Raw genomic sequence first — 25,468 nt, forward strand, 5'->3', positions numbered from 1 at the left:
ATGGGTGGAACCTATCTGGAGCTCTTGCCACATGCAATGGACGTAGACAGAGTGGCTAATACTTTCCTAGAAGCGAAACCAGGTAATGGTGATGTTGCTTTAGATGAAGACCTGGATGAAACTATGGAGGAGAATGAGAACATTCTTAATGACATGTCTAGTGTTTCTATCTTTTTTGTATGCGTCAGCTTGAACTTTTTTTCAAGCTTGTTTGTTTTTAACTCGGAAGTTTAGACTGAGTCCGTTGAGCACATTCGAGTCATTTTTGGACTAGCACGGTCTAGTGTGCACATGTGTAGTCACCTTCGTGTCTTGGACTGAAGGTCGGGTAGCATACTAGCACCCATTGGGTCTTCTGTGCCTTTAGGGCAGGCACCGGATGTGCTAGGCGTGCCTTTGCGGGCCACCTACGCCCACATGGTGCTCGCAAGGCATGCCCCTGCAGCGCACCTGCGGCTATAGTGCGCTCGTGCGGTGCACCACGTCTTGTTTTTAAGCCCTTTTGGTCTTCTTTTTTATAGTGTTTTATCTCCTTCTCTTTGGTTCTTCCTTCCTCCACTCCTTCTCCTCTTCCTTGGGTGTTTTTTGGAGCAATAAAAAAAAGGCTTTGTTGGCTTGCTTCTTCCAAGTTTGGTGCCCTAAGATCCATCCATCTTCCTCTTAAGATCTAGTATTAAGCTTCTCCTCTCCTTCCTCTTCCTTTTTGATAAGTCAATGGCTGATCTAGGGATTAGATTGTGAATTGTTTGTTGTTCTTCTTCTTGTTGATTGTTGTTGTAAATTGAGAGGGTGGTGGCATTGCTTTTTCTTCCTTAATTGATTGCCAATACTATCTAGGGTTCTTAGTCACTGTAGAATCACTGTAGTAACAGTCGAACTTAGTTGTTTCTTTGGCTTCTTTGATTTAGAGTAAAGCTCAGACCCTTAGGAATTCATTGGAAACCTTAGAACTTAGTTGTGCGCCAACCCTAGGTCTTGTTAGGGTTGCATTGCATGGTTTAACCTAGTGTTTCATTCTTGATTTTCTTTGTTTAATTCTTGTTCGTTGTTTATGTTTATGGTTGGTTGGTTGGTTCAGTAGTAAAGGCTCATCGCAAGGCAAGGAGCCGACAGAGGAATAGCTTGCTTATGGTTTTTCTAGCCTAAGTTGTGAGTGGGTTATGTGATTACATAATTCTAGTAGAATATGTTGTTTTAGTATCCTATTCGTATGAATAATAATGATTCATGGTTTATCGTGTTGAACCAAGGTTTTGACATATTTGGAAAGGTTTTCCACGTTATTGTTGTTTTTATGAAATGCTTGACATTTGAGTGAAGATATCAATGATCCTACTTATATTTTGAGATTGAATGATTTATGAAACCATGTTTACATACTATTATGATTTTGTCATCGATACTTATGAAAATAGTTTTCTTTCCTGGTTTAGGGATGTTCTTCTAGATATGGACTTCAGGTATGATATATATATTTTGTATTATTGAGCTTCCACAGGTTTTGAAGGTGACCTGGCTGAGCCCTTCCTTACTACAATGGACTGTTTTCACAGCCAAACTATTTAGGTGTCATGAAGACCTAGATTTATTGTCCACTTTAAGTGGTACTTAGAATCTTGATTGGATAAACATCAGGAACTTGGGGTTACAACATGTATGGATTCCCGATGGCTTAACATTAAGGGAATGATGACCTTGATGGCTCTGAACTTAGCCGCGACCACGGCTAAAGTTTAGAGAGGTTTTTAGACTACCACTTGATGATTGAAATGCTGATTTCATATTTTGAGAAATTTGATGTTTCATGAAAAGGAACTCTTGAGATATGATATCTTGCATATTTTCTGGAATATTGTTTAGATAACGCATTTTGTGTATCAGAGATATTAAAAATTGTTTTATGCAAATCCTCAGATTTTGAATTGTAGACACTCACAATTGAACAAATATGGTTGTTGTATGCTATCTATGGTTTCCTTATTCATATATATGTTGCAGTATATGCTAAAAGATTCTAGTCTATATCTAATATTGCAATAGCTTGGTTTTATTGATTTCATTGATTATTTTGTATATCCTATCAGAATTATGCTAACCCATCACTGAGTGACTTTAGTTACTCATCCTCTCCCTTTCTTCTAGGCTTTAACATATAGTGGTGTTGCGGAAAGGCATAGTGCTGGGCATACACTTACTTGTCTTCCTTCACTTTTAATCTTATGTATGTTTATTGTTGAGCATGAACTCATTATATCAGGATAATGGATCTATGACTAGTGTGTTTGCTTCTTATGTTTAGTAATTACCTTGGTTTTATGTTGTCTACTCTTATTGAAAACTTTGTTATATTTGTGTTTAGCATGTTTCTTTGAACTCTACTATCATGTTATGATCTTGTTGCTTCTGCTATATATCTTCGTGCTCCTTATTTTGTCTATTTTGTTTCGTGTTGTTTATTCCAAGGGTTTTGTTAGTCTTGCGGTGACTCGAGGGTTGAGTGGTGTGCGTATCTCTCCTCGGGTTACCGCGATGGTTGTCACATGCTGGACCTGCGGGTCGGGCATGATAACATGAATCTAACTCAATACAAATTGGGGTTGAAGAAAGAAGAGATTAGCTAGAAAGCAATAGGGAATGCCATTTTTTTTGCCTAAGAAAAGGCGCCTGAACATGCATGCATCAAGATAAGGGAGTTTATTTTTCCTTTGTTTTCCTTGGAGCTTATTCAAATCCTTCTTTACTGCAGTTGTTTTATTGATCATTAATCATTCTTTTCAAACTAACTACATGCTTATATTACTCTTTGAGATGCTTATATTCTCTCTATATATCTTGTTAGTTTTATTTTTGAATTACATCCTGATGAATGCTACTAAAATTATACGCTAGAATTGTCGAGGAGTGGCTAATCTAAACTTTGTTAATAGGATTAGGGATCTAATTTAGAGACATAATCTGTCCTTTGTTTGCTTGGTGGAAGCATGAGTAGATAAGTTCCGTTTGGATAGATTTTGTGCAAAACTTGGTAAAACCTAGGAGTGGGCTGTTATTCTTTCAATAGATTTGTTGGGTGGTATTATTATTTTGTGGAAACGATCTATTGGGCTAGTTACTCTATTGGCAGTTTCTCCTTTCTTGCTTTACCTGCTCATCTCTTCCCCTTCTAGTAACAATTAGATCCTCTCAATGGTGTATAATAGTCAATTGTTTGTTTATCAGAGAACTTTGTGGAATGAGCTTTATGCTATGGCTTTTCTTGACTTACCTTGGTTAGTTACTAGAGACTTTAATGTGATTACCTCTCCTGATGAACATCGTGCTTGCAATTATGCTAATTATTCTCATAAAAAAATTTATTATTATTACTACTACTACTACTACTACTACTACTACTACTACTACTACAAGTTAGTTTTGTCTGAAGATGGGCCAGGCTTGACCATTTTCTTGCAAATTCCAACTGGACCTCTAAGTGTAGTTCTTATACTGTCTCATACCTTCGTAGACTTACTTTGATCATACTCCCATCATGCTTATGGCCTTTTCATATTCTTTCTCAAGGAGTAGGATCTTTAGATTTGACAATTACTGGTTAGAATATCCTACATTTCATTATGTGATTGCTAAGATGCTTATTTATAAGCAAAACTCTTCCCCAATGCATGGTTTCTCTCATTTTCTGTCTTATATTAGAACATGTCTTATTAATTGGAGAACTCATGGTAAGAACTCTTTGGAAATGGACATTAGGATATAGAGGATAAAATCTATACTTTGGAAAAAAAATCTGAATTAGAGGGAATTCCTAGTTTAGAGTATTCTAGAGAGTTAAGAAGTATGTATAATCGTCATAAGGCCCTTTTTAGGCAAAATGCTACAAAATGAGCTTAGCATTCTAGAATGATGTTGGTACAAGATGGGGACTTTAATTCTAAATTCTTTCATACTTGTGCTCTCATACAACATCATAAAAAGCATATCACTCATATTGTGGATGAGAATGGCTTTACTCAGACTGCTAGTATTGAAAATTGTTTTATGAGTTTTTATAAACATCTTTGGGCTTCCAAAACTTGTTTTTCCTTGTTTGATATTTTATCAGCCATTCCCATGATTTGAATGTTATATCTGATACAAATAGAAATTATTTTGGAAAGATATTAGTGATTCCTTTTTGAAAATAATTGATTATTTTTTTCAATCTTCTATAATGCCTCATTCTTGTCCTAAAAATGATAATCCTCAAGAGCTGTCTAATTTCCACCCTATTTTGTTATGCAATGTATTTTATAAGATCATTGCAAAATTTTAGCCAATAGACTTAAGCCACCTCTGCCTAAGCTGTTGATAGAGAGTAAGATGGGATCATTGTCAGTCGATCTCCCATGGACAATATTATCACAGTTCAAGAGGTTGCCCACTCCTTAGAACATGATTGTCACGCACCGACTCTAGCTGTGCACGTGGCAATCGCCACGACAACAAGGAGTGGACCTACAACGTCCCACTTCCAAGTCACCGTAAGGCTCAAAACAACCCTGCTACCACAACTTACTAAAGAAAGATACAAGGTCGACAACAGGACCAGTCAGGGTTCCACATACAACCAAAAAGTATAGCTACAAGAACAGTACATAATACTCAAGTCTACTGGATCCATAAAATTTACATGCACACTGTACTAACCTAAACAAGGCAAAAAGGATAGGTCACTCTACTGCCTGCCCAGCACAACCCAGTCCAACGTCGCAGCCTGAGGAAGAAGAACAGAGAGTACTGAGTAATAGATGTTACCTAGTGAGTGGTGGCAGCATAGATATAACAGAGTAGTAAAGCATTCCAAATAGTAATTACCACAATAATAATAACATATAAAAGTAGATCCAGGTATTCAACAAGTGAACAAATAACATAATAATTCATAAATAGTACAGGTAAGTAACATTTTCCAACACATTGAGCACCGCTCAAAATACAGGCTGGCCTCAAATAATTCCCAAGCTAATCGTGGCCGCAACTAGCTACCGGACCATCAAGGTGTTGTAAGACTTTTAAAATTCACAATATTGCATTCCTTGGTGTTGGCCACTGAGATTTCCGTGTGGTGACCCCAGGTTTCTCACATAAAAGACCCCTTGTCAATGGCTCCGCACACCTCTTGACTAGGGTAAACTCAGGGTTGACCACGCCGTCTTCCATTAGGCCGGACGGTGGGACTACCCCACTGTAGTGGTAGACTAAAGTCTATGCCACCATCAAAAATCCAAATGCCACGATGCAATTCTTTCCAATTCCAACTCGAGGAATCAAGCATACGATGTTTAAATATGGAAATATACATCAATTCATATTCCCTTTGCGTGTAAATACATATACATATACAAGTAAACATGTATCTTTCAAAATACATATGTATAAGTATACTAGAATCATCTTTGCCAAAATAACTCCTTACTCAAAATATCCATATATATATATATATATATATAGCAAATGAAATCTAGTTTAGCATCAAATTTATGATATAAAACATATAAAGAAATACTATAATACTCTTATTAAGTCTATGTAATTAACAATTAAACCACTCACTGAACCCGTCGTCTCGCCTTGAGACGCACTCACAGGTCAGCAATTTCCTTCCCCTGGGAGGAAGTTTCGCCACCTAGAGTCAAACAAGGAATCCAAGAACCAATGAACACAAGAACATAAATTAAAATGCATGCGCATGCAAGGTTACATATCGAACATGTAACTCTAGAGTTTTAGGGAAAAACGACGTCATTTTAGACCCAAACGACCTCAAATCAAAGTAAAACAAGTTCTAATGAATTCCAAAGAAGAAGGGCTTTGATTTGGACCAAAGGAATACAAGAAAAGGCCAATGTTTTTTTGGTGCTACAGTAATTTCGGCTTTCCTACAGTAACCACGAATTTACTACAGTAAAACCGGCCTTGTTTCAAAGGTTTCTCGTCGATTTACAACACCAAAACACAAAATTTCTTGACAAACATACACACAAATGAATATCAATAACATTGGCTTCGATTTGAGTTCAAAAACAACTCAAACCAAGGTTTATTTCTAGAATTTTTGAAAATTTCAAAAACGATGAAATACGAGGAAATTATGAAGGAAAAACCTTGGATCGAAGCCTTACCACACTCAAGAGCTTGGGAGGATGGATTTTGAGGCTTTGATTCGAAGAAAAAGCTCGTCAACGATTGAAATTTGGTGATCGGCCGAAATGAAGAAGAAAAGGAATGAAAACAAGAAGATAAGAAAGGAATGAGAAACAGAGAAACCACGTTGCTTCTTATCCTTAGAGATGGCAATTTGTACCCTACCCGACGGGTATACCCGTACATGGTCAAAGAGGGTATTACCCTCTTTGACCGGGTACGGGTAAGGGTATTACCCGTTAGTTTTTGAGCGGGTACGGGTCGGGTAAGGGTATGCCTCTCCCCTACTCGTACCCTTACCCTTACCCTTACCCGTTGAAGAGGGTACTGGTAAAACCCGTACCCATACCCGTACCCTCTCATATATATATATATATATATATATATAATTTTTTATTAAACTAAACATTACTCACAATTTACTCAATATCTATTTTCATGGTGATTAATTTGAAAATAATACTTCAAATTTTCTCTTAATATATTATTTTAAATTTTATTTAATTTCTATATTTATATTTGATAATATTATCAAAATTGAATTTTAGATATATATTAATAATCATAATTAAATTAAAAAATAAACAAATATAAAAAAAATAATATTATAATAATTTATTCTATAAATTATAAGAACATCCTGAAAAATAAGATACTAATAAAAAATCAATTGGATATAACTTATAAGAATTACTTATAATGTTTTTTATATTCAAAATCTTACTAGATATTTATAAAATTTGAAGCTATATAAAATATAAATAGTAGATATATGAAAAAAATTTAAAACAATAACCAAGATAGTTAAACATGAACAAAACAAAAGGTAGAGTTACCATTGAGTCCTAAATAAATGTCATTTTTTTGTGATTATATAATTTAAGATAAACAAATATATCAACTTGTAATTTTGAATTTATGGACATATGTTTAAAGATTGTAATATAATGTATAATTAATTTATTTTTATTATTATTTAAATTTAATTCGATAATTTGAACAACGGGTAAGCGGGTACCTAGTGGGTATACCCGTACCCTGCGGGTAAGGGTAAGGGTATGATTTTTTTTACCTTGAAGGGTATTGGTATGGGTACGAGTATGGGGTAGGGGTTACGGGTACGGGTAAGGGTTTTGGCATACCCTACTCATACCCTACCCGTTGCCATCCCTACTTATCCTTTCAAATTTTCAATTTTTTTTTTCAAGAAAAGGAGAAATTACCAAAATGACCTTATAAGAGAAAATAAAATAAAAAGGGTCCAAAAGACCGTTTTGCCCCTGGTTTTCGGCTGGTTTTCACACATAACCTATTGTGCAATCATGCAAAGATGCCACTAATGCAAAATGACTATTTTGCCCCTAATGCATGCACAAAAATCTAAAAAGGCATGAGGTCAAAAATCATGACAGGGTACCACAATGATACTACTAATCCCTTAAGATGATTATAAATATTGATATAGAAAAGGTATATGATGCCCTTGAATGTAATGCCATACTCGCCATCTTAGCTAAACTGGGTTTAACTCAAACCTAGATTAATTAGGTGTAAGGTTGTATTTCTTCTGTTAGCTATGTTTTCCTTATTAATGATCTCCTAATAGCTTAAATAAATAACTCTAGTGGAGTGAGATAAGGGAATCCATTGTCTCCATACTTGTTTATCTTGACATCCCAAATTATGACTGCAATTCTAAACTTTGTTTGGAACTCTAAGTTGATCCCTGGTTTTGACTTGAGGATCGACAAAATCTTTAATCATTTAATGTTTGCTGATGATTTAATACTTGTCACCAAAGCTTCTAGAAGAGTGGCCAGGAGTTGTAACTTGTGTCTTGATATATGTTCCCAAATCACTGGTTGGAAGCCTCACCATTCCAAATCAGTGATTTATTTCCCTAGTTGGATCAATAATAAGATAACCAATTTCCATAAGAATATTCTTAAATTTAAAGTCAATAACTTTCCTTTCACTTATCTGGGAATCTTAATTGCTCCAAAAAGACCTACAATCAATTAAATAAGGCACATGATCAATCGGGGTTCAAATACCTTAGCAAGCTGGCAACATAGCAATAATTCTTCTCCAGGCAATGCATTTGACGGATTCCTAATGGGTGTGTAAATTAAGCAAATACATAATCATGCAAGTATGCAATTAATACTACAATTGTTCAATAATACTGAAAGCGTATGGGTAATCAAGTAATACCTCGTGGGTGAGCACGAGGGTCGTATTTTCCCCATGAATGGCGAGTGGCTCCTATTACTTCCTTTTCACTTAATCAATAGCCTAAACGTCTACGCTCTTTCTTTAGTTTACTTTTACAACACTATTGAACAATACAATTAAAGATATCGTTAAGCACACTTAGAAGGAGTTGGGAGTATGTATGATGGTTTTCTTGATTATTAATTATGATAGGCGTTAAGTGACAATCGTGTTTTAGAATTGAACCAGGAGAATTTGAAGGCCTACTAGCCCAAAATCCTTTAGTGACTAGGTCTAAATAACTAGGAATTTAAGATGGAATCTCTTCCATCCCAGTCTCCTATGTTTGCCTTAAGTGCGGGAATCCCACGAGAAGAGACCAATCAAACCCTGCGCTTAAGGGGCAATCAATCCTTATTTAGGAAACCTAGCTATGTCTAACCTCTTAGAGCATGCATAGATCTATCATGGCATGAGCGTCATCAACATGGAGGCATAACCTCCTCATCAACATTAATAAGAATATCAATCAATTAAGAACATGTGATAATTAACAAAAACTAGAACGATGTATTAAATTAGTCAATCAAGATTCATAAATAATAATCGAGGGATCTAGACATATAATTTCCCTCGAATTAGGTTCTTATGGATCATAAGAAGCAAAGCATAAAAGCACAAGAGAGTCACAAGACCCAATAAAAAATAAATATTTATTTCCTAAACTAACTCCCTCCAATAGTTGTCCGAAGGTCATGGATGAGAGGATCCAAGATTGTCCAGATGACGCGTGTATAAGTGTTTGATAAGTGCTTGTGCGATATGAATGCGAAACGTTCATTCCTTATGTTGAGCATTACTTTTCTCGGGTTTTTACACTAATATGTGTGTTTTTATGTTACTTTCGTGCAGGTAGGGTTGTGAGGCCGAGTATGAAGGAAAGAAGCCAATATGGATCATAATGCACCGATTTTGGAGGAAATCTTGCTAAGGTTCAAACGCGAAGACATAGGTCGGGTGTGAGATGCTAGAGTGTGTGCCAACCTCCTCGTATTCTAGTTGGTACATCCATTTGGAGGGACACAAGGGCAGTCATACTCGAGCATTCCGACTTATACACATAGAACAAGAGCTCCACCAACTTGTCTATCATTGAAGAAGCAAGTGATCCATGACGTGAATGTGTGCCCGTTTGCGTTACCCCGATGAGAGTATGGATTCGGGAAGCTATTCAGGCCGGATACTGCAGCAGAGCATTGTAGCAAGGTACTGTAGCAGTACTGTTCACAGCCGCCCGAGAAAACAGGAATTCAGAGAATCCACACGGGCGTGTGGAAATTATGCATGCCCATGTGGAAATTCCACATGGGCGTGTGAAAAATCCACATGCCCGTGTAGTCGCCTCACTCCAGCCCTATTTAAAGCCGATTCAGCACCGATTTCAGCATTATTTTTTCCATCTTTTCCCCAACTTGAGAGAGGGCTTCGGCTAGGGTTTTGAGGGGTATTGGCTAGGGTTTTGGAGAGGTTCTATGGCTCCGACATCGCGCGTTGTTTGGAAGAAGGTTATTGGGAGAGCTTTCGTCGGCACCGATCCGGCGAGGTGTATCCTAGGCCGGACAAAGGATCCCTTGCGACGAGTAGAGGACTCTCCACAAGATCATCGACACGACCATTAAGGGGGTTTGTCTATGGATTCATTACTTTTACATTCTATTTCTTTGATTGTATTTAGCTCCATGGAGAGCTAAACCCCTAGTGGGTACTTGGGTATTTGTGAACCCTATGATGTATTCATTTCATTAAATCTTTTTATTATGCTTTGAATTAATTGATGTTTATTGTGAGTTCCAACCTTGAATGCTTGATTGTATGAACATTTCCCCTAGAGTGACACTAGGGTTGAGAGTTCTTGTTGGTAACCTTGTGAGTGAGTGACACACCACGAGTGTTAGACAAAGCTAGGTTGGAAAGGGTTGAGAGGGTGAGTCAAGAGGTACAGGAGCGTCCCCTTTCCCTTCCGACGTGATAGATTCTACCTCCGTTCCTCGAGTTCTTTGCGGCCATAATAGAGTGAATAGTCTAAGGGATGACCCTCCGCTGGGGCTTAGTTGCGAGTGCAACAGAGTGAAGCGTTGAGGTGATCTTAGTATCTAGGGCTTAATCGTGGTTAGGGACCTTCCACCTGGACCAAAGTATTAGGTCTATAATTAGGAAGAGATTTATCACTTGGAATCCCTAGAGCTCATTGCAACTCTATGCGAGTGCGAGGTGTTGAGATTGTTCGATTTCTCTTCCGGGACATGTATAGAGTTAGGCATAGTTGACCTTAAATATGGGATTATGTAATGAAGGATTTCCACGACTCACTATTGCATTGATTAGGAAGCATAATAGAGGGTTCTTGCACTTGAAGCGATCGTCCTAGGCGGAGCATTATCCGAGTACCCCATCTTTATCGATTGCCTTACCTTCTCCTTTACTCGTGCTCTCTTACTTGTTGATTTTACTTTTGAGAATTAAATCATTGTCACACTTATCACTATTGATTTTTCACATAGCTAAGAAGCGGATTAAGTGTTTTTATTCCCTACTCCCTGTGGATTCGATACCCACTCATGCGGAATTATTACTTCGACAAACCCGTGCACTTGCGGGATATACGCAAGGGGACCTTGTCAGTGTTTATGTATAAGTATTGTTAAGTATATTTTTCTTATATTGAGCATCATTTTTATTAGATTTTATGGCTCATTCGTGTGTATTTGTGTTATTTTGTACATTTAGGGTTACAGAGACAAGTTTGAAAGAAAGGAAGCAAATATAGATCATGAATGTGATTTTTGAGGAATCTCTCGTATCGAACAAGGATCAAGGCTTGTGATCAGAGACATGTGGGTGTGTGCCAACCTCTAAAAATGTGCAAATGAATTTACAAATTGGAGGGGTACAAAGGCAGTCACACACATATGTTCCAACTTGTGTAATATTGTCAAGAGCTTCGTCAATGCATTCGAAAGTGAAGATGCAATATGATTTACCGCATGGATGTGTGCCCAACCATGCAGCCTCAATGAAAGAAGAAGATTTAAGAATACTGTAGCAGTTAATGTAGCAACTCACTGTAACACGTACTATAGCAGTACTGTTCACAGCGCACAAAATATGAAGAGCCTGAAAATTCACTCGCCCGTGTGGAATTTCCACAGGGGCGTGTGAAATCCCGATTTCAGCCCTTTAAATACCGCTTTGAAGCATCGTTTTGGGGGATCTCTTTTCTATCTTTTGCCTATCCTTTGAAGAAAGTGCGGCTAAGGTTTGGAGATGTTTTTGTTGGGATTTTGGAGCATTTCTACAGTATTCGACATCAATTTCCTTCGGAGGAGAGTTATTGGGGAAGTTTTCGACGGCATTGATTCGGTGAGGTATGCCTTAGGCTCGACGGAAGAATCTTTGGAGAAGAAGAAGCGGCTCATCAAGACCATCACTACGGAAATCAAGGGTGTTATTTACATGGAGTATTTGCATTTATTTTTGACTTCATATTTGATCTTGTATTGTATAAATCACATTTCATGTAAAAAGTAGAAGTTTCGCACACCCGACCATCTTTAGTGAAGGGTACCAGGTAATTATCTCATTTAGACTATTTATAAGATTAAAATTGTGAAACCTTCAATAATATTACAAATATTAAAAAATATTAAATGAACCGAGGGCCTTACTCTAGTTGGTTTGGTCCAACCCTATTTGATAAGCTTGAGTTTTTTTATTTTTATTTTTTTTTCCCTCCTTTTTCCCAATTCTTGAAACCCAGGAAACTTTTTGTGTTAAAACATTCCAACACCCAAACCCTTCTTCGCGGACCTCTCGCTCACTCTCGTTTCCAACACGAAGAGGAAGACGAAGACAAAGAGGCAGCAATGAGCAACACCGGAACGGGCTACGATCTCTCCGTCACCACCTTCTCCCCCGATGGTCGGGTTTTCCGGATCGAGTACGCCGCCAAGGCCATCGACAACAACGGGTATGGGGATTCTCTTTCACTTCTGGCCTCCTTTTGGCTGTTTCAGTGGTTTAGGATCCGAGATCTTGGGTTTCCTTTTTGGATTCTATTTTCTTGATATTGATTTGGTGTTGATCGATCTTTGTGTTGGGTTTTCTGGCAGGACCGTGATTGGGATCAAATGCAAAGATGGAATTGTTATGGTGATTATCTAGTGATTCTTTGATTTTTATTGTGGTGTTGTTTTAATAATTGTTAGCGTTATCATGAGGATTGGAAAATGATGGTGATTTGTGGGTTTAGTTTTAGGTGTGGAGAAGCTAATATCATCGAAGATGATGTTGCCAGAGCCGAATCGAAGGATCCACGCTGTTCATCGGCATTCTGGAATGGTAACTTGTTGTGATTGATGCTGTTTGGCATTGCAATGTTGATGAGGTTTTCATTGTTGTCAATTTTCTACAGTTTAGTGAGTGGCCTTATGGAAAGTGACTTTGTTTTATGAGTTAATCATTATTGAATTTTTATGCTTAGAGTTGCCTTTTTTTTTGGGAGATATGTTCATCTTCTTATGGGCTAGAGGGCAATTATCCCAATGCCACACTCTTAGCCAAAATAGTTTCCTGGTCAAAAGTTTTGAGAGGCAAGCATCAAAGTTTGAGTCCAAAGTTTCTTTTTTGACATAGGAGTTGGAGGGTATTGCTGAGTGTTTGTAGTTGAACAAGAATTAATGCTAAAGAATTAGAGTAAAAATTAGTAGTAAATAATGGGTTTTCTTCCGTTATCCTTTGCCTGGAGGGTACTGCTGATGGTTTGCATGAGTATATATTCCTGGCCATCCAGTCAACAACTTTTTATTTGAGTTTATTTGGACTGAATGCTTTCTAGATGTTTTCTGTGATTTTGAGATTCTGAAGAATAGGGCTAAAGTTGGTGCTTTTCTGCTCTAATGCTTATGGTTGAAATCGGTAGGACTAAGTTTTGTTTGGGACAGATGCAAGCCCTGTTTCAGATTCTGGCTGGCTAACCATGTTGGATCTGGATTGTTCTTTGTTAGTAAGGGCAAGCTTAGGTAATACACTTGCATTATATTTGTCCATTTCATATTTTATGGATTGCTTGTGTTGAAGATGCCTTTAACAGTATACCCATATGTTACACCTCAATTATCTTTGTTGTAATTTAAATTTGGTGCCATGCCATGGCATACTTTTATTAGCAAGAGCTGCCAATAGTTGATTTTCATTCATGTAATGATGCAAAATAGAATCATCCTTTGAAGACATATTGAAAGAAAGAGAAACCAGAAACCGAAGCCTATGTTTATTTTAGTCAAGTGCCTTTTTAGTTTCTTGTCAAAGTCAAAAAGGTCTTTTAAATTGCCTTAGAAGTTTTAAATATTTCTTAGGGTGTTTAATTTTGTTGGCTTCTATGTGCAACCCTTGGGTTCTTGTGAGAATTTATGAGTCTTGGGTTTCTAGTTCATGTACTACATGTCCATAAAGTAAAAGCACTAGTGAAAAAAGAGAAGCAAGGAACATTTTCTAGAGAACTTATCTTGATTTCCTGGTTTTGTGAGATACAAATCAAGTTTTAGGTGTGATGCCTAGGAGTGATCCCTAAAATCTTGCTACTGTGATGCTAGTACCCTATCTTCAACTCAAACCCACTTTTTTAAGCCTGTTGTCCTGCATCATGTAATCTTGCTAAATAATACTATGTTCTCTGGAGAGCATGCTGACTTTCACTATTCCTGTTAATGTGTCATTAGTTCAAAGTACCCAATGAAGTTTTATACGTCTTTTCTGTAAATATATTTTAATTTGAGGCATAGCCTCAATGAAAGGCTTTGGATATTTTACCAATTTTAGTGATCACCTAAGCATACACAGTACTCTTCATGTGGAATTTCTTAGGATGTTGGACACTGTAAATTGCTAGTGCAAGTATCAATATGACATGACTCACTGCCACTCTGCTCAAATCTTTTTAGTTGGAAAGGGAAGGCACCAAAGTTATGGACTGTATTTACTTAAGAGAATCTTTTTTCTTTCAAGGTTGACGGTTTAGTGTTCTTCTAAAGGTTGCTGATGGGGTTGCCTAATGATTTTTGTTTCTAATTTGAAGAATTAAGCCATAAAATGATGCCAATACCTTAATTTTGATCTATCATCATGGGTAATTAAGTTTTTACTAGCGGTTGTGGACTGGCTTGGTTTGACATCCTCTGCATTGTAGGACAACTTACATGGATGACTGTGTTTTAATAATAAAGTAACTGGCCACCTTACATTTTATCTTGTCTGTAGACGCCATTTCTAATTTGCTTATTTCTAATTTTGATGATTCTGAATATAGAAATAGAAGCTGCCACACCCTAGAGACTGCATACATCACTGTGATCTGAAAACATGGTTTCGTGCTTTCTAGATACATTTCCATTAATATAACCATTTTCAAATAATGTTTAACTCTGGAATCTGGATGGTTGATTGCTATGATTTAGGACTGATAGACTGACTGCTGCACCTAACCTGGATATAAATGCAATGAATCATTTCTGTCTTATGGTATCCTGAAAGCAGTGTCTTAGTTTGGGATCAAGTGGAGAAAAATAATCATTCAACTGTATAAATTAGACTTCTCAAATACAAATTGACAAGCTGTTTAAGTGTTTTGTTTGAAACATATATGCCTCCGCTATTAGGGCTTGTACCTTGACGGCCCCAAATGGAACAGTTTTGTGATTTGTAAGCCCAAACTTTAGATTTTTGGACCAGTCTAAGACATTGGTTGCCTTATAAACATATATAGTTTCAAAATTTGCTCTTTCAATTTGATTGGATAGCTTAATAAGCATATCGGATTGTTATTTTTCTTAGTCTCATTAAAATCATTTTGATGATTTTAATGCCATGAACATTATGGTTTTGTTTCATCCTTTGAATGCCTTATCAAATTTTATAGTAGACTAACTATAGTGTTTGCTCTTTTAAAAGAAGTAACATATGTAATTTAAAGTAGCTAGTTCTCTTTGTATTTCATTTAATTTTTTATTCTCTTAAGTTGATGTTTTTCCATTTTTACTTTGGTCCTAAATTTTAACTTCTGCTTAGTGGCTCTCATTTGCTAAATCCAGGTTATTGCTAGTTTAGCGGCAGATGGCAGGCAAATTGTTACAAGGGCAAAGTCAAAAGCTACTATCTATGAAAAGTTAGCATTTTTACTTGTACTATATCTGCCATGAAGAGCTTAATTTAGTAATATTACTGTGATTAGCATGCAACATAAAAGGGAAAAAATAAAAAAAAAAGACTTATTTCATGCATTTCAATGGAATATGTTTAGGGTTTATGGCGAGCCCATACCTGTGAAAGAGCTCACAGAACGTGTCACCAGCTATGTACATCTTTGCACACTTTATTGGTGGCTTGAGGTTGGCCTGTTCATTTTAGTTTGAGTTTAAATCCTTAAGATGAAAAATGTTGGATTTACCTCTTGCCTAAGCTAATAATGCTGTTGGTGGACCTTTTGGTTATGGTGTTATTCTTGGAGGTTATGATCGGAATGGACCTGAACTGTACATGGTTGAACGAACCCTCAGGGGTTTCATATGTGAGTTAATTGTGAGTTCTACCTACTTGACATTGTAAATGACAATGCTTCATCTTTATCTAGTTAGTTTGTACCTAATGCATGCCTTTGAAAGCTGGATACTTTTATTATCAATTTTCAGTTGTTTTTGTGTATGTGCACGCGTGCGCGCTCCTGTACACTTATGCTCACGTAGAAGGTCCAGGAAAATAAAAAGTAATTGTTATGTTGTTAGAGTTTTTTTGACTTTTTAATTACTATCTATTTCTAAAAATTTCTACAGAGATATTTTGGGGCTGCATTTGGAAGGCAAGCAGCAAAAACGTAAGTTGCTAGATTTCAATTGTTCCTTTTGTTTTAAATTTGTTTTTAAGTTCTTTCTGCATCAGATCATAGTTATTTTCTGCAGCTTATCTTGGCCAAGGATCCTAAGGTTACAAGCATGGTCGCGTATGCATTTGTTTATGTTTTTCTGACAATGTCTAAAGGAATATATTTTTTAGAGTGCAATAGTTTACCTTTTATGTTTTTATCATCATCGCAATTACAAACAAAAACATATGTATGCGTTGTACGGATTTGTCTTAATAGATCTTAAAGTTCTGGTTGTGAAATTCTCGCTCGATGGTAACAAGTTCCCATCTGCAAAGGCCTTCATCTCTCTTAATTGTGTTGTGCAGGGAAATTGAGAAGCTTAAACTGTCTGGACTAACGTGCAGACAAGGTGTGATTGAAGTTGCCAAAATGTAAGCCATGTTTTAAAGATAGTATGACCTCATTTCTCAAAATATATTTTTTAAGCTCACTTTTTATTTAGATTGATCGATCATGCACTAGAATTTTTAGTTACTCATTTATGTAGAATGGTTATTTATTTGTTTATGTATTTTTGTGTAATTTCATTTGAATCCCAGCAGCAAAGGTTTGTTTGAGGTGAGGATTTTGTGTCAATAATTGGCACTCAAGCTGCATATTTCTTGATATTTATACTTAGGCAAGCAAAATGTGCCTGGGTTTAATTAGAAGATAACGGCTACATAATTTTTTTATCCTGCATGCCATTGACCAAAATGGTACTCTTAAGGATTCTTTATGGTTTTCTTTTGATATTTTTCTTACCTTTGTAACCTTTCTTGGAATTTGCTAGGATTGCCTAGTTTGTCTAGTACATTTTTATTTAAGAGAACATCATGCCTGAATATGCTTTGAGGTTAGGAGATCATTTTTCTGACATAGATAGGATGACTTAAATTGTGTTTAAGTGGACTCTGCGCCCATCACCTGCCACCCGCCACCTGTCTGTCCCCTCTTTCTCCCTAATACTTGATTTTGCGAACAATTTTGTGCTTTATCACATCCTTGATGCATGACAGCACCTATGTTGCTATTGATGTATTGTTTATTTTCTTGAGAAAATAAATTCAATCTTGGTTTTTTCCCTACATTTATTGTTATGGCATCCTTAAACATTTCCTCAGATTTTCCCATAGTGTACTTAATTGTATATTTTATTTATCACTTTTCAATTTCTCATTGTCTTGCAGTATATATGGAGTACATGATGAGGCAAAGGACAAAGCCTTTGAGTTGGAAATGAGTTGGGTCTGTGAAGAGTCAAACCGCCAACATCAGAAGGTAAATTTTCCCTAAATAATACTTAACAGTGCTCTTATATTGCCTGTATAATAATTGTGATTTGATTCTACAATTGACGCTGATACACTGTAGCAAGGAATTTTTCTTTAGATTGATACATTAGGCAATGACTTGTGAAACTTATGAAACATCTGTTCTGGAATTATAATCTGTTCTGTGCTATTTTATTTTATTTTATTTTATTTTATTTTTTAACTTATAATAAAGTTTGGGGGTACATCAAAGGCTCTTTTTAAGATAGTTGTTATTGCGGTAGTTTAGGTGTCAGGCTTAAGTTTGTTGAGGGTAATGAGGTGTTCTATCTGAATTCTTTCCTATTTTCTTAAGTCTCTAGGAATGGTCGATCCTCTCTCTGTCACTTCTTATTTGCTGCAAGATTGATTTAGCTTTTAGCACAGTCCTCACATTTTTTAGAACTATTATGTATCATATCGCTCTATTTCTTTGATGTTTCCTTTTTATTTTAGTTAAGGGAAGAATAATTTTATCACTTCAATTTCTGATTTTCTAGCTAGGACATTAGATTGGCATCCTGAATTTTTGTTTAGGTTAATAAGCTATTATCAAATGTGGCTTGGAAGGGCACTTTTGTGGATGTGGTCATTTGATTGCATTTCTTACACATTTATATTGAGGTGCCTGTTTGTGCAGTTGTACATGAAGCTTGGAGGTTGAAAATGGAAGTCAATTGGGTACAAAATGGAGGATGGTTCATTATTTGGCAGTAGTTGTCAAGCTCTTAATGCATTGTTTGAATTTTTGACTTTTGTAGTTTAAGGTTAATTATCTCATGTTTGGTAAGTGTTAATTACTATTTAAAGATATTTTTTTAGAACTAGAAAGCATTTTGTTAAGAGTCAAATCCATAACTAATACTTGTTTGAGGTGCCCTAAAAAAAATGATTTCTATTTAGGTGTGAACATAATTATTGCTAGTGCTAGATTCTGGAGTAGTTGGAAAACAACCACAATTAATACTTTTGAAAATGAAAATTAACAATAACTCTTTTTCTTGGGAAAACGGTTCTAGATAATCAAAATAATTAACTCATCTTTGATTATGCAAAAGTGGAGAACTTCAGGACCTGTTCCTTGACTTGGCTTGACTTACTAATGGTTCATTTTGTGGGCTTGTTGATGGACTTGATGGGTTGGTGTCCCACATCATTCTCTTTCCCTTGAGAAGAACACGTCCTTGAGTGATCACACATGGCAGTCTCGTGGTGATGTGAAGTATCTGCAACATTGAACGTTTTTCAAATGCCCATGTTTGTCAGAAGATCTATCAAATATGAATTGGCGTCGGAAGATCTATCAAGTATGCATTGTCATTGATCCTCGCAACACTTCAAATGGACCATAGCACTTTTGATTTAGCTTGCTATGAACTCAATGGTTGCCTCTTTTTCCGCAAATAGACCACCACTTGATCCCTTTCCTTAAAACACCTTAAACTTCCTATGTTTGTCAAGAACTACTTTGTATGTGTGATTTTGCTCCTTTTATGCTTGTTGCACATATTGGAAAACCTTGAAATAATTGTCCGTAAGGGGAAATGGAGCTGCACTTGAACCTACACTAGAAGGAAATTAAACAAGATGCACAACATGCTTTAGAACTTTTGTATACACAAATGGAGAATGGGCTCCTTCTGGTAGAACGGTTTATTGGGTTGTGAGCAAACTCATCATGTGCCAAAGCAAAGTTTCACTCGACCTTTCTTGTCACCACAAATATAAATCAAATTTCCCAAAGGACGGTTTATTGGGTTGTGAGCAAACTCAGCTGTGCTACAACACTTTAAATCAATCGTAGACATCTTCCACAAAGTTAGCCAAAATACTGCCAAAAGTTTGTTGCCCTTATTTGAAGGGATGGAAAGATGTTGAGAATGCAAAAGAACTACCTCTCTAAAGAATAATGTGGCAACAAGATGAGCATCCGTGGTCTTGCGACACGGAATGAAGTGAGGGATCTTGGAAAAATGATTAACCACCACAAATACGGCATCATTTCTTTTTGTGTTCTTGGTAATTTGAGCACAAAATTCATTGATGAGTTCTTTCATTATGCATTGGGGATAGATAAATGCATGTAAAGACTTGTGTTCTGTGACTCTCCCTTGCCCTTTTGACAAACCGGGCATCTTTGCACAAATTTCTAGCATCCTTCATCAGTTAAGGCTGATGGTAGTGTTCCTCTAAGTTTGCGATTATCTTGTTTCTATCCACTTGACGACTCAAATTGCTGGAATGCATCTCTCTTAATGACTTGCTACGCAACAAGCACCTTGGAATGCACAATCTGCTTCCCTTGAACATATATCCATCTTGGATCAAATACTCACCCAAGGGCTGATTTATGAGGTGCTTAGCCTAAAGCTCACCAAAATCATCATCATCATCTTCCTATAGCTCCTTTAGTTGCTCAAATTCTGGAACTTCTGTAGTCATAGTAACAAGTAGAGTGGCGTGACGACTTAAAGCATCGACACCTTGGTTAATAGCTCCAGATTTATGAACAATAAAATAATTGAATTGCTCAAGAGAGGCTGCCCACTTAGACAACATCTTATCACCATGTTGCTGCCCATGGAAGTGCTTGAGAGATTGGTGACCAGAATAGACAATGAATTTCTTAGGCAAAAGATAGGTCTCCTAAGTCTTTAGAGCGTGATACACAGCATAGAGTTCCTGTTGATAAGTTGTCCACTTATGTCTTACTTCACTTAGCTTCTCACTAAAAATTGCAACCGGTCTCCTTTCATAATAAAGTACAGCTCCTATGCCAACATCATTTGCATCACACTCAAGTTTGAATGTTTTTGTGAAGTCTGGAAAATAGAGAACTGGCGCGGTAGACAATTTCTCCTTGTTTACACGCAAGCTTCACTTGGTAGCCTTGCCCCATTGAATTTTTCCTTCTTCAAGCAATTGGTGATCAGTGCCACAGTTGTGTTGAAATCCTTTATGAACCTGCAATAGAAAGTTGCTAGGCCATGGAAGGTTCTTACATCGGTTATAGTTTCGGTGTTAGCCATTCTTTAATGGCTTTCATCTTTTCTTCACCCACTTGAGTTCCTTTACTACTTGCAACGAATCCCAAGAACACTAAGCTGTTTGTTAGTAAAACACATTTCTTTAGGTTTATAAACGACTTATTCTTTCTTAACATCAAGAATTTGCTTAATGTGATCAAGGTGCTGCTCAACATTCTTGCTATAAATCAGAATATTGTCAAAATAGACAACAACAAAATGAGACATAAAGGGCCTGAGTTGTCGAGTCAGAAGATGCATCTAGGCACTTGGTGCATTGGATAATCCGAATGGCATGACTAGCCATTCATATAGCCCATCCTTTGTTTTACATGCGCGTCTCTCTCTTTGAATATTAATTTGGTGATATCCACTATGTAAATCTATCTCGGTGAACACCTTCGCGCCACTCAATTGGTCAAGATAATCATCAAGTCTAGGAATTGGGAATCAATAGCTGATGGTGATTTTGTTAATGGTGCGACTGTCTACGTTTCTTTGGAGCAAACAAGGTTGGTATGGCACAAGAACTATAGCTTTCTCGAATGTGCCCTTTCTGGAGCAGCTTCTTCACTTTTTCCTGTACGAGCTAATGCTCTTGTGGACTCATTCAGTAATGGGGCAGACAAGGCATGCGAGCTCTAGGTTTAAGATCAATGCAATTTGTAATATCTCACATAGGAGGCAAATGTGTAACATTTTCAAACTCAGCTGATAATTGTGAACTTTGGAGGGGTGGCTTGTATAGGTTGCTCATCTCCTTTTATGACTAGAATAATACAAGATTTTGTTTCTTTTAAGTCCTTTATAAATTCATCTTCTGTTAAGAGACACGGATAGTAGAGCTTTCTCCCTATCTTTTGGCATCCCCCCATTCTTGTTGAGTTGGAACAATAACCAAGGTTTTTAAAAACCCAAGGTGGGTTTCGAGGCGCTTCTCAACCATGAGGCGAGGTGTAAGCCTCAAGGCGTTTTGAGGCGTAAGCCTCAATTTTTTTTTGGAAAAACAATATTAAAATTGTCTATCAAATACAAAGTAATAAAAATATTATCAATTATTTCTAATTTCCATAATTCTATAGTCAAAATCACTAAAACAACAAAAACTAGCAAATTATAATTCCAAATTCAAAACATAATAATTCATCCATACACAAAATATGTAAAAAGTTAAACCATATATTAAAAAACATCACTCTTGGAGTACAAGGAAATGAGAGGCTAAGATGTCATTAGATTTTATTATTTTTATTCATAAAATAAATACTTTTTAAAACTTATCTTAAACGTGAGGGAACTTATCTGATTAAACTATATTATTTTTATTTTTATTTATAAATAATAAAGAAAAGACTTTTTGTTTTGTTTTCAAAAATTAACAATATTATGACTTATCTTATTGGTAACTTATCTTAGTTAAAACTAAAAAAAAAATAGTTATCTTGATAATTATCATTAAATCTAAAAAAATAGTTTATCTTGATAATTTTTGTCATTTTCACATAATCTAAAAAATCAAATTGGTATGTACTACTTGCAAAACCATAGGTGTTGATGAGTTTTTTTTATTGAATTTTACATATATAAGTTTTTATTAATGAAAGTATATACATATAAATATTTTTTATTTGTTTTAAAAATTAAAATGATATTACAAAAATCAGGATTTTTGAGGCTTAAGCCTCACACGCACTCGTGCGCCTCTTGACAGTGAGGCTTAAGCCTTAGTTTTCTACCTCAAGGCGTGCGCCTTGAGGCTGTTCTCTTGCGCTGCCTCAAGGCGCATGCCTCATTCACTTTTAAAAACCATGACAATAACTATTCACTTGTTATCCTAATTAAAAGAATAGATGTTATACCAACCTTTATGCTTGCATCAATGTCATATTGCCATGGCCTGCCCAGTAATACATGACTAGCGTCCATCTCAACAACATCACAAAAAACCTTACACATTTGGCCCCTTCTTGATCCTACCAATGCTATAAGAAGTTGGATGTGGCTGTGTTTTGAGCTTAAGATGATCTACTAAGTTTTGCGACACCAAGTTCTCACAACTACAGCTATTAATCACAAGCTATCACACTTTTGTTAGCTATTGAACATGTGCCCTTGAAGATCTTCTTGCATTGTGTTTCTCCTGGTTGTGTTGGAGTGTACAAGAGCCTCCTAACAACACACACAACCACCTTTCCATCTTTTTTAGCCACTTTTAAATCTTCTTCCCGTTCAACTATTTCCTTGTATCATCTCCCTCGTACTCATGTTGGGTGACATTTGCAAATTTGCGTTGAGGACAATCATTGGATTTGTGTCCTAACTCATTGCATTTGTACCATCGAAGTCCTTTTGCTGGTTCTTGCTTTTCTTTACACTTCAAATCTGACCTCTTTGATTCAGCCCTTATCCCATGCGAGTCTTCAATTTTGCTCTCTGACCGACTTGAAGTTGCTTTGTTATTGGATCAGGATAGCTGATATTGTGGACTTCTAGGGACTTTCCTTGTCTTCAATATCCTTTCAGCCCTAAGTGCCAAGTTCTGTGGTTGATCAACTGACCACTCGCTCAGCATTGCCATTTGATCTTGTATGCGGTCCTTCAGCTCATTCATGTAGCGTGCAACTTGTTGATCTTCTGTCTCATTTAAGTTGCATCTAGCTTGCAGTCACAAAAATTATTCTGTTTAAGTGGAGATGGTTTGGACACTTTGGAGGCAATTCTAAAATTGTTGGAAAAGGGTTTGCACATAATCAAAAGGTCGGAAACAACCTTCTGCAGTAGTGCTTCCATTTGATTCCAACGTCGAGTAAGGGGCTGTCCTCTTGACCTTAATTGCTCTTCCATTTTATATTTTTTCCAGTTATAGTTACTATCGTTGCTCTTATTTTAGATTTATATAAATACTTTGTTTTTGGGGTTTTTAAATTTGTAATCAATGAATAATCTATAAATCTATTGATTTTTTTCAGCCTTTGGCTTTTATTTTACTTAGTTGTGGGTGTGAGTTCTTGGATTATAACTATGGTGATACTTGCTACGTAACTTTGTGTGAGAGTATTCTGTCTACAAACATTCATGCACTTTTCAACATCCCCTTTAAATTCTTGAATTTTAAAAATTTTACTTTTGAATTCAAAATAATTCTTATCAATTTTTTTGAATTATGTATTTGCCCTTCCCCTATATCATTCGTTGGCTAGCTTGAGCTCACTTGTGCGTGAGCCCATCAGCGAGCACTGGTTGAACGGGGCTTGTGTAGTGGTTGAGTTTACTGCAGTGAGAGTTGGCACTGTAGATGAGTTGCGCAGAGCACATTGACAAGCTTGGGCTTGCCCATAGCTTGCTGGTGTGTGAGCTCACACTGTGCTTGCTGACTGGCTCGCTTGTGTCTGAGCCCACTTTGTGCTGAATGGCGAGCTCCAGGTGTGCACAACAAGCTCGCTTGTGTCACTCTGTGCTAACTGGCGAGCTCCAGTTGTGCACAGCAAGCTCGCCTGTTGGTTAGGGTGTCAGCATGCTTTCCAGCATGTTTGCTGATATTACTGAATGGGAAGAAGTTTTGAAGAAAAATAAAAAAGGTACAATGGGAATAGGATATTAATTGGGACTCATGAGGAAGTTTTCCAAAGGTAGAATTAGAAAGGAATTGGAAAAGAGTGGTGTATTGGTCTTTTAGAAAATATCAAAGGATGAATTGAGTCACATTTACCCTTTTATGAATGAGAGTTGATAACTAAGTAGAAAGATGGAGAGTGTTTGGACATATAGTGCCATTGATTTTGATTCATCCATCCCAATCAATGATAAAATTGTAATTGAGTCTTGTTTTAGAAATCCTGCTACCATAGATTGAAACACTGTAAATTGGTCTGTGAGATTAATCACGGTAACTCAAGTGGTTTGCTTATTTATTCATTTTTTAAATAGTGAAACTATGGTAATTGGACTAAAATACTAATTGAACACTGCTATGAGGTAAGTTACCGTATCTGGAACCATCTCAATTTAATGATTTGGATTTAGATTATGGCATTGTCACTACATAAAGTTGAGATGAATTACTGTGGGAAATTTTCTTGAAGGACATTTGAGGATATGTTATGTATTGGCTGTTTTTTTTTTTTGGTCATTCTTGTTGTCATTGTTGCTTGCCTCCATTGTTAAAATCCTGGAGTTGATTGATCATTTTTGTTAAAATTCTGGGACTAATTTGGTGTGTTTGATGTCCATTGACAATATTTATAACTTCAGCCCCACCTTGTATTTCTGAATATGTAACATATGACTTGATCTTTGCCGAAGTAATTTTGTCTGAAATGATTTTAAAGATAAAACAAAATTGTAGCTCATGTTTTATATAGTGCTGTATGATGGCTCTAATTATCATCTATTTTCTTTGTGCTGCACATGTACGTCCCAGATGATCTGCTGGAGGAAGCTAAGGCAGCTGCCAAAGCAGCCTTAGAAAACATGGATGATATGATTAGACAAAAAAGGAATAAGTCATTTTATCCTTGACCACCTTCATTGCCTTTGCCTTAGCGTACATTCAGAGTGATGATTATTCAGTTCATCTGCATGTAAAATCCCAACCCATGAAATACAGAAAATCAACTAGCTGTGGGAACTAGACTGTGTTTGAAGTCTGAACAGTTAATTTTTGTTGGAAGAACATAACCCATTTGGATAATTGTTGCACTTGTTCACCATGTCCATCACAGTGGTGGTTCCTAGTGAGGGCCGTGATGTTTGTGTACTGTTCGCTACCAGATCATTGG

The 25,468-nt window shown here is 36.5% G+C and overlaps 1 protein-coding gene across 1 annotated transcript; it reads left to right on the forward strand.

Annotated features, from left to right (window-relative positions):
- On the forward strand, positions 1-25,380 carry LOC120263174 (proteasome subunit alpha type-3-like). The gene is made up of 11 exons (XM_039271062.1): positions 1-177; positions 12,215-12,424; positions 12,567-12,606; positions 12,707-12,795; positions 15,543-15,616; positions 15,752-15,839; positions 15,959-16,018; positions 16,281-16,321; positions 16,678-16,743; positions 17,542-17,632; positions 25,111-25,380. The coding sequence occupies exons 1-11, from the start codon at positions 1-3 to the stop codon at positions 25,153-25,155; spliced, it is 981 nt and encodes a 326-aa protein (XP_039126996.1). The 3' UTR covers positions 25,156-25,380.
- The last annotated feature ends 88 nt before the right edge of the window (positions 25,381-25,468 follow it).

Source organism: Dioscorea cayenensis, chromosome 6, assembly GCF_009730915.1.
Source record: "Dioscorea cayenensis subsp. rotundata cultivar TDr96_F1 chromosome 6, TDr96_F1_v2_PseudoChromosome.rev07_lg8_w22 25.fasta, whole genome shotgun sequence".
In the NCBI taxonomy this organism is placed as follows: Eukaryota; Viridiplantae; Streptophyta; class Magnoliopsida; order Dioscoreales; family Dioscoreaceae; genus Dioscorea; species Dioscorea cayenensis.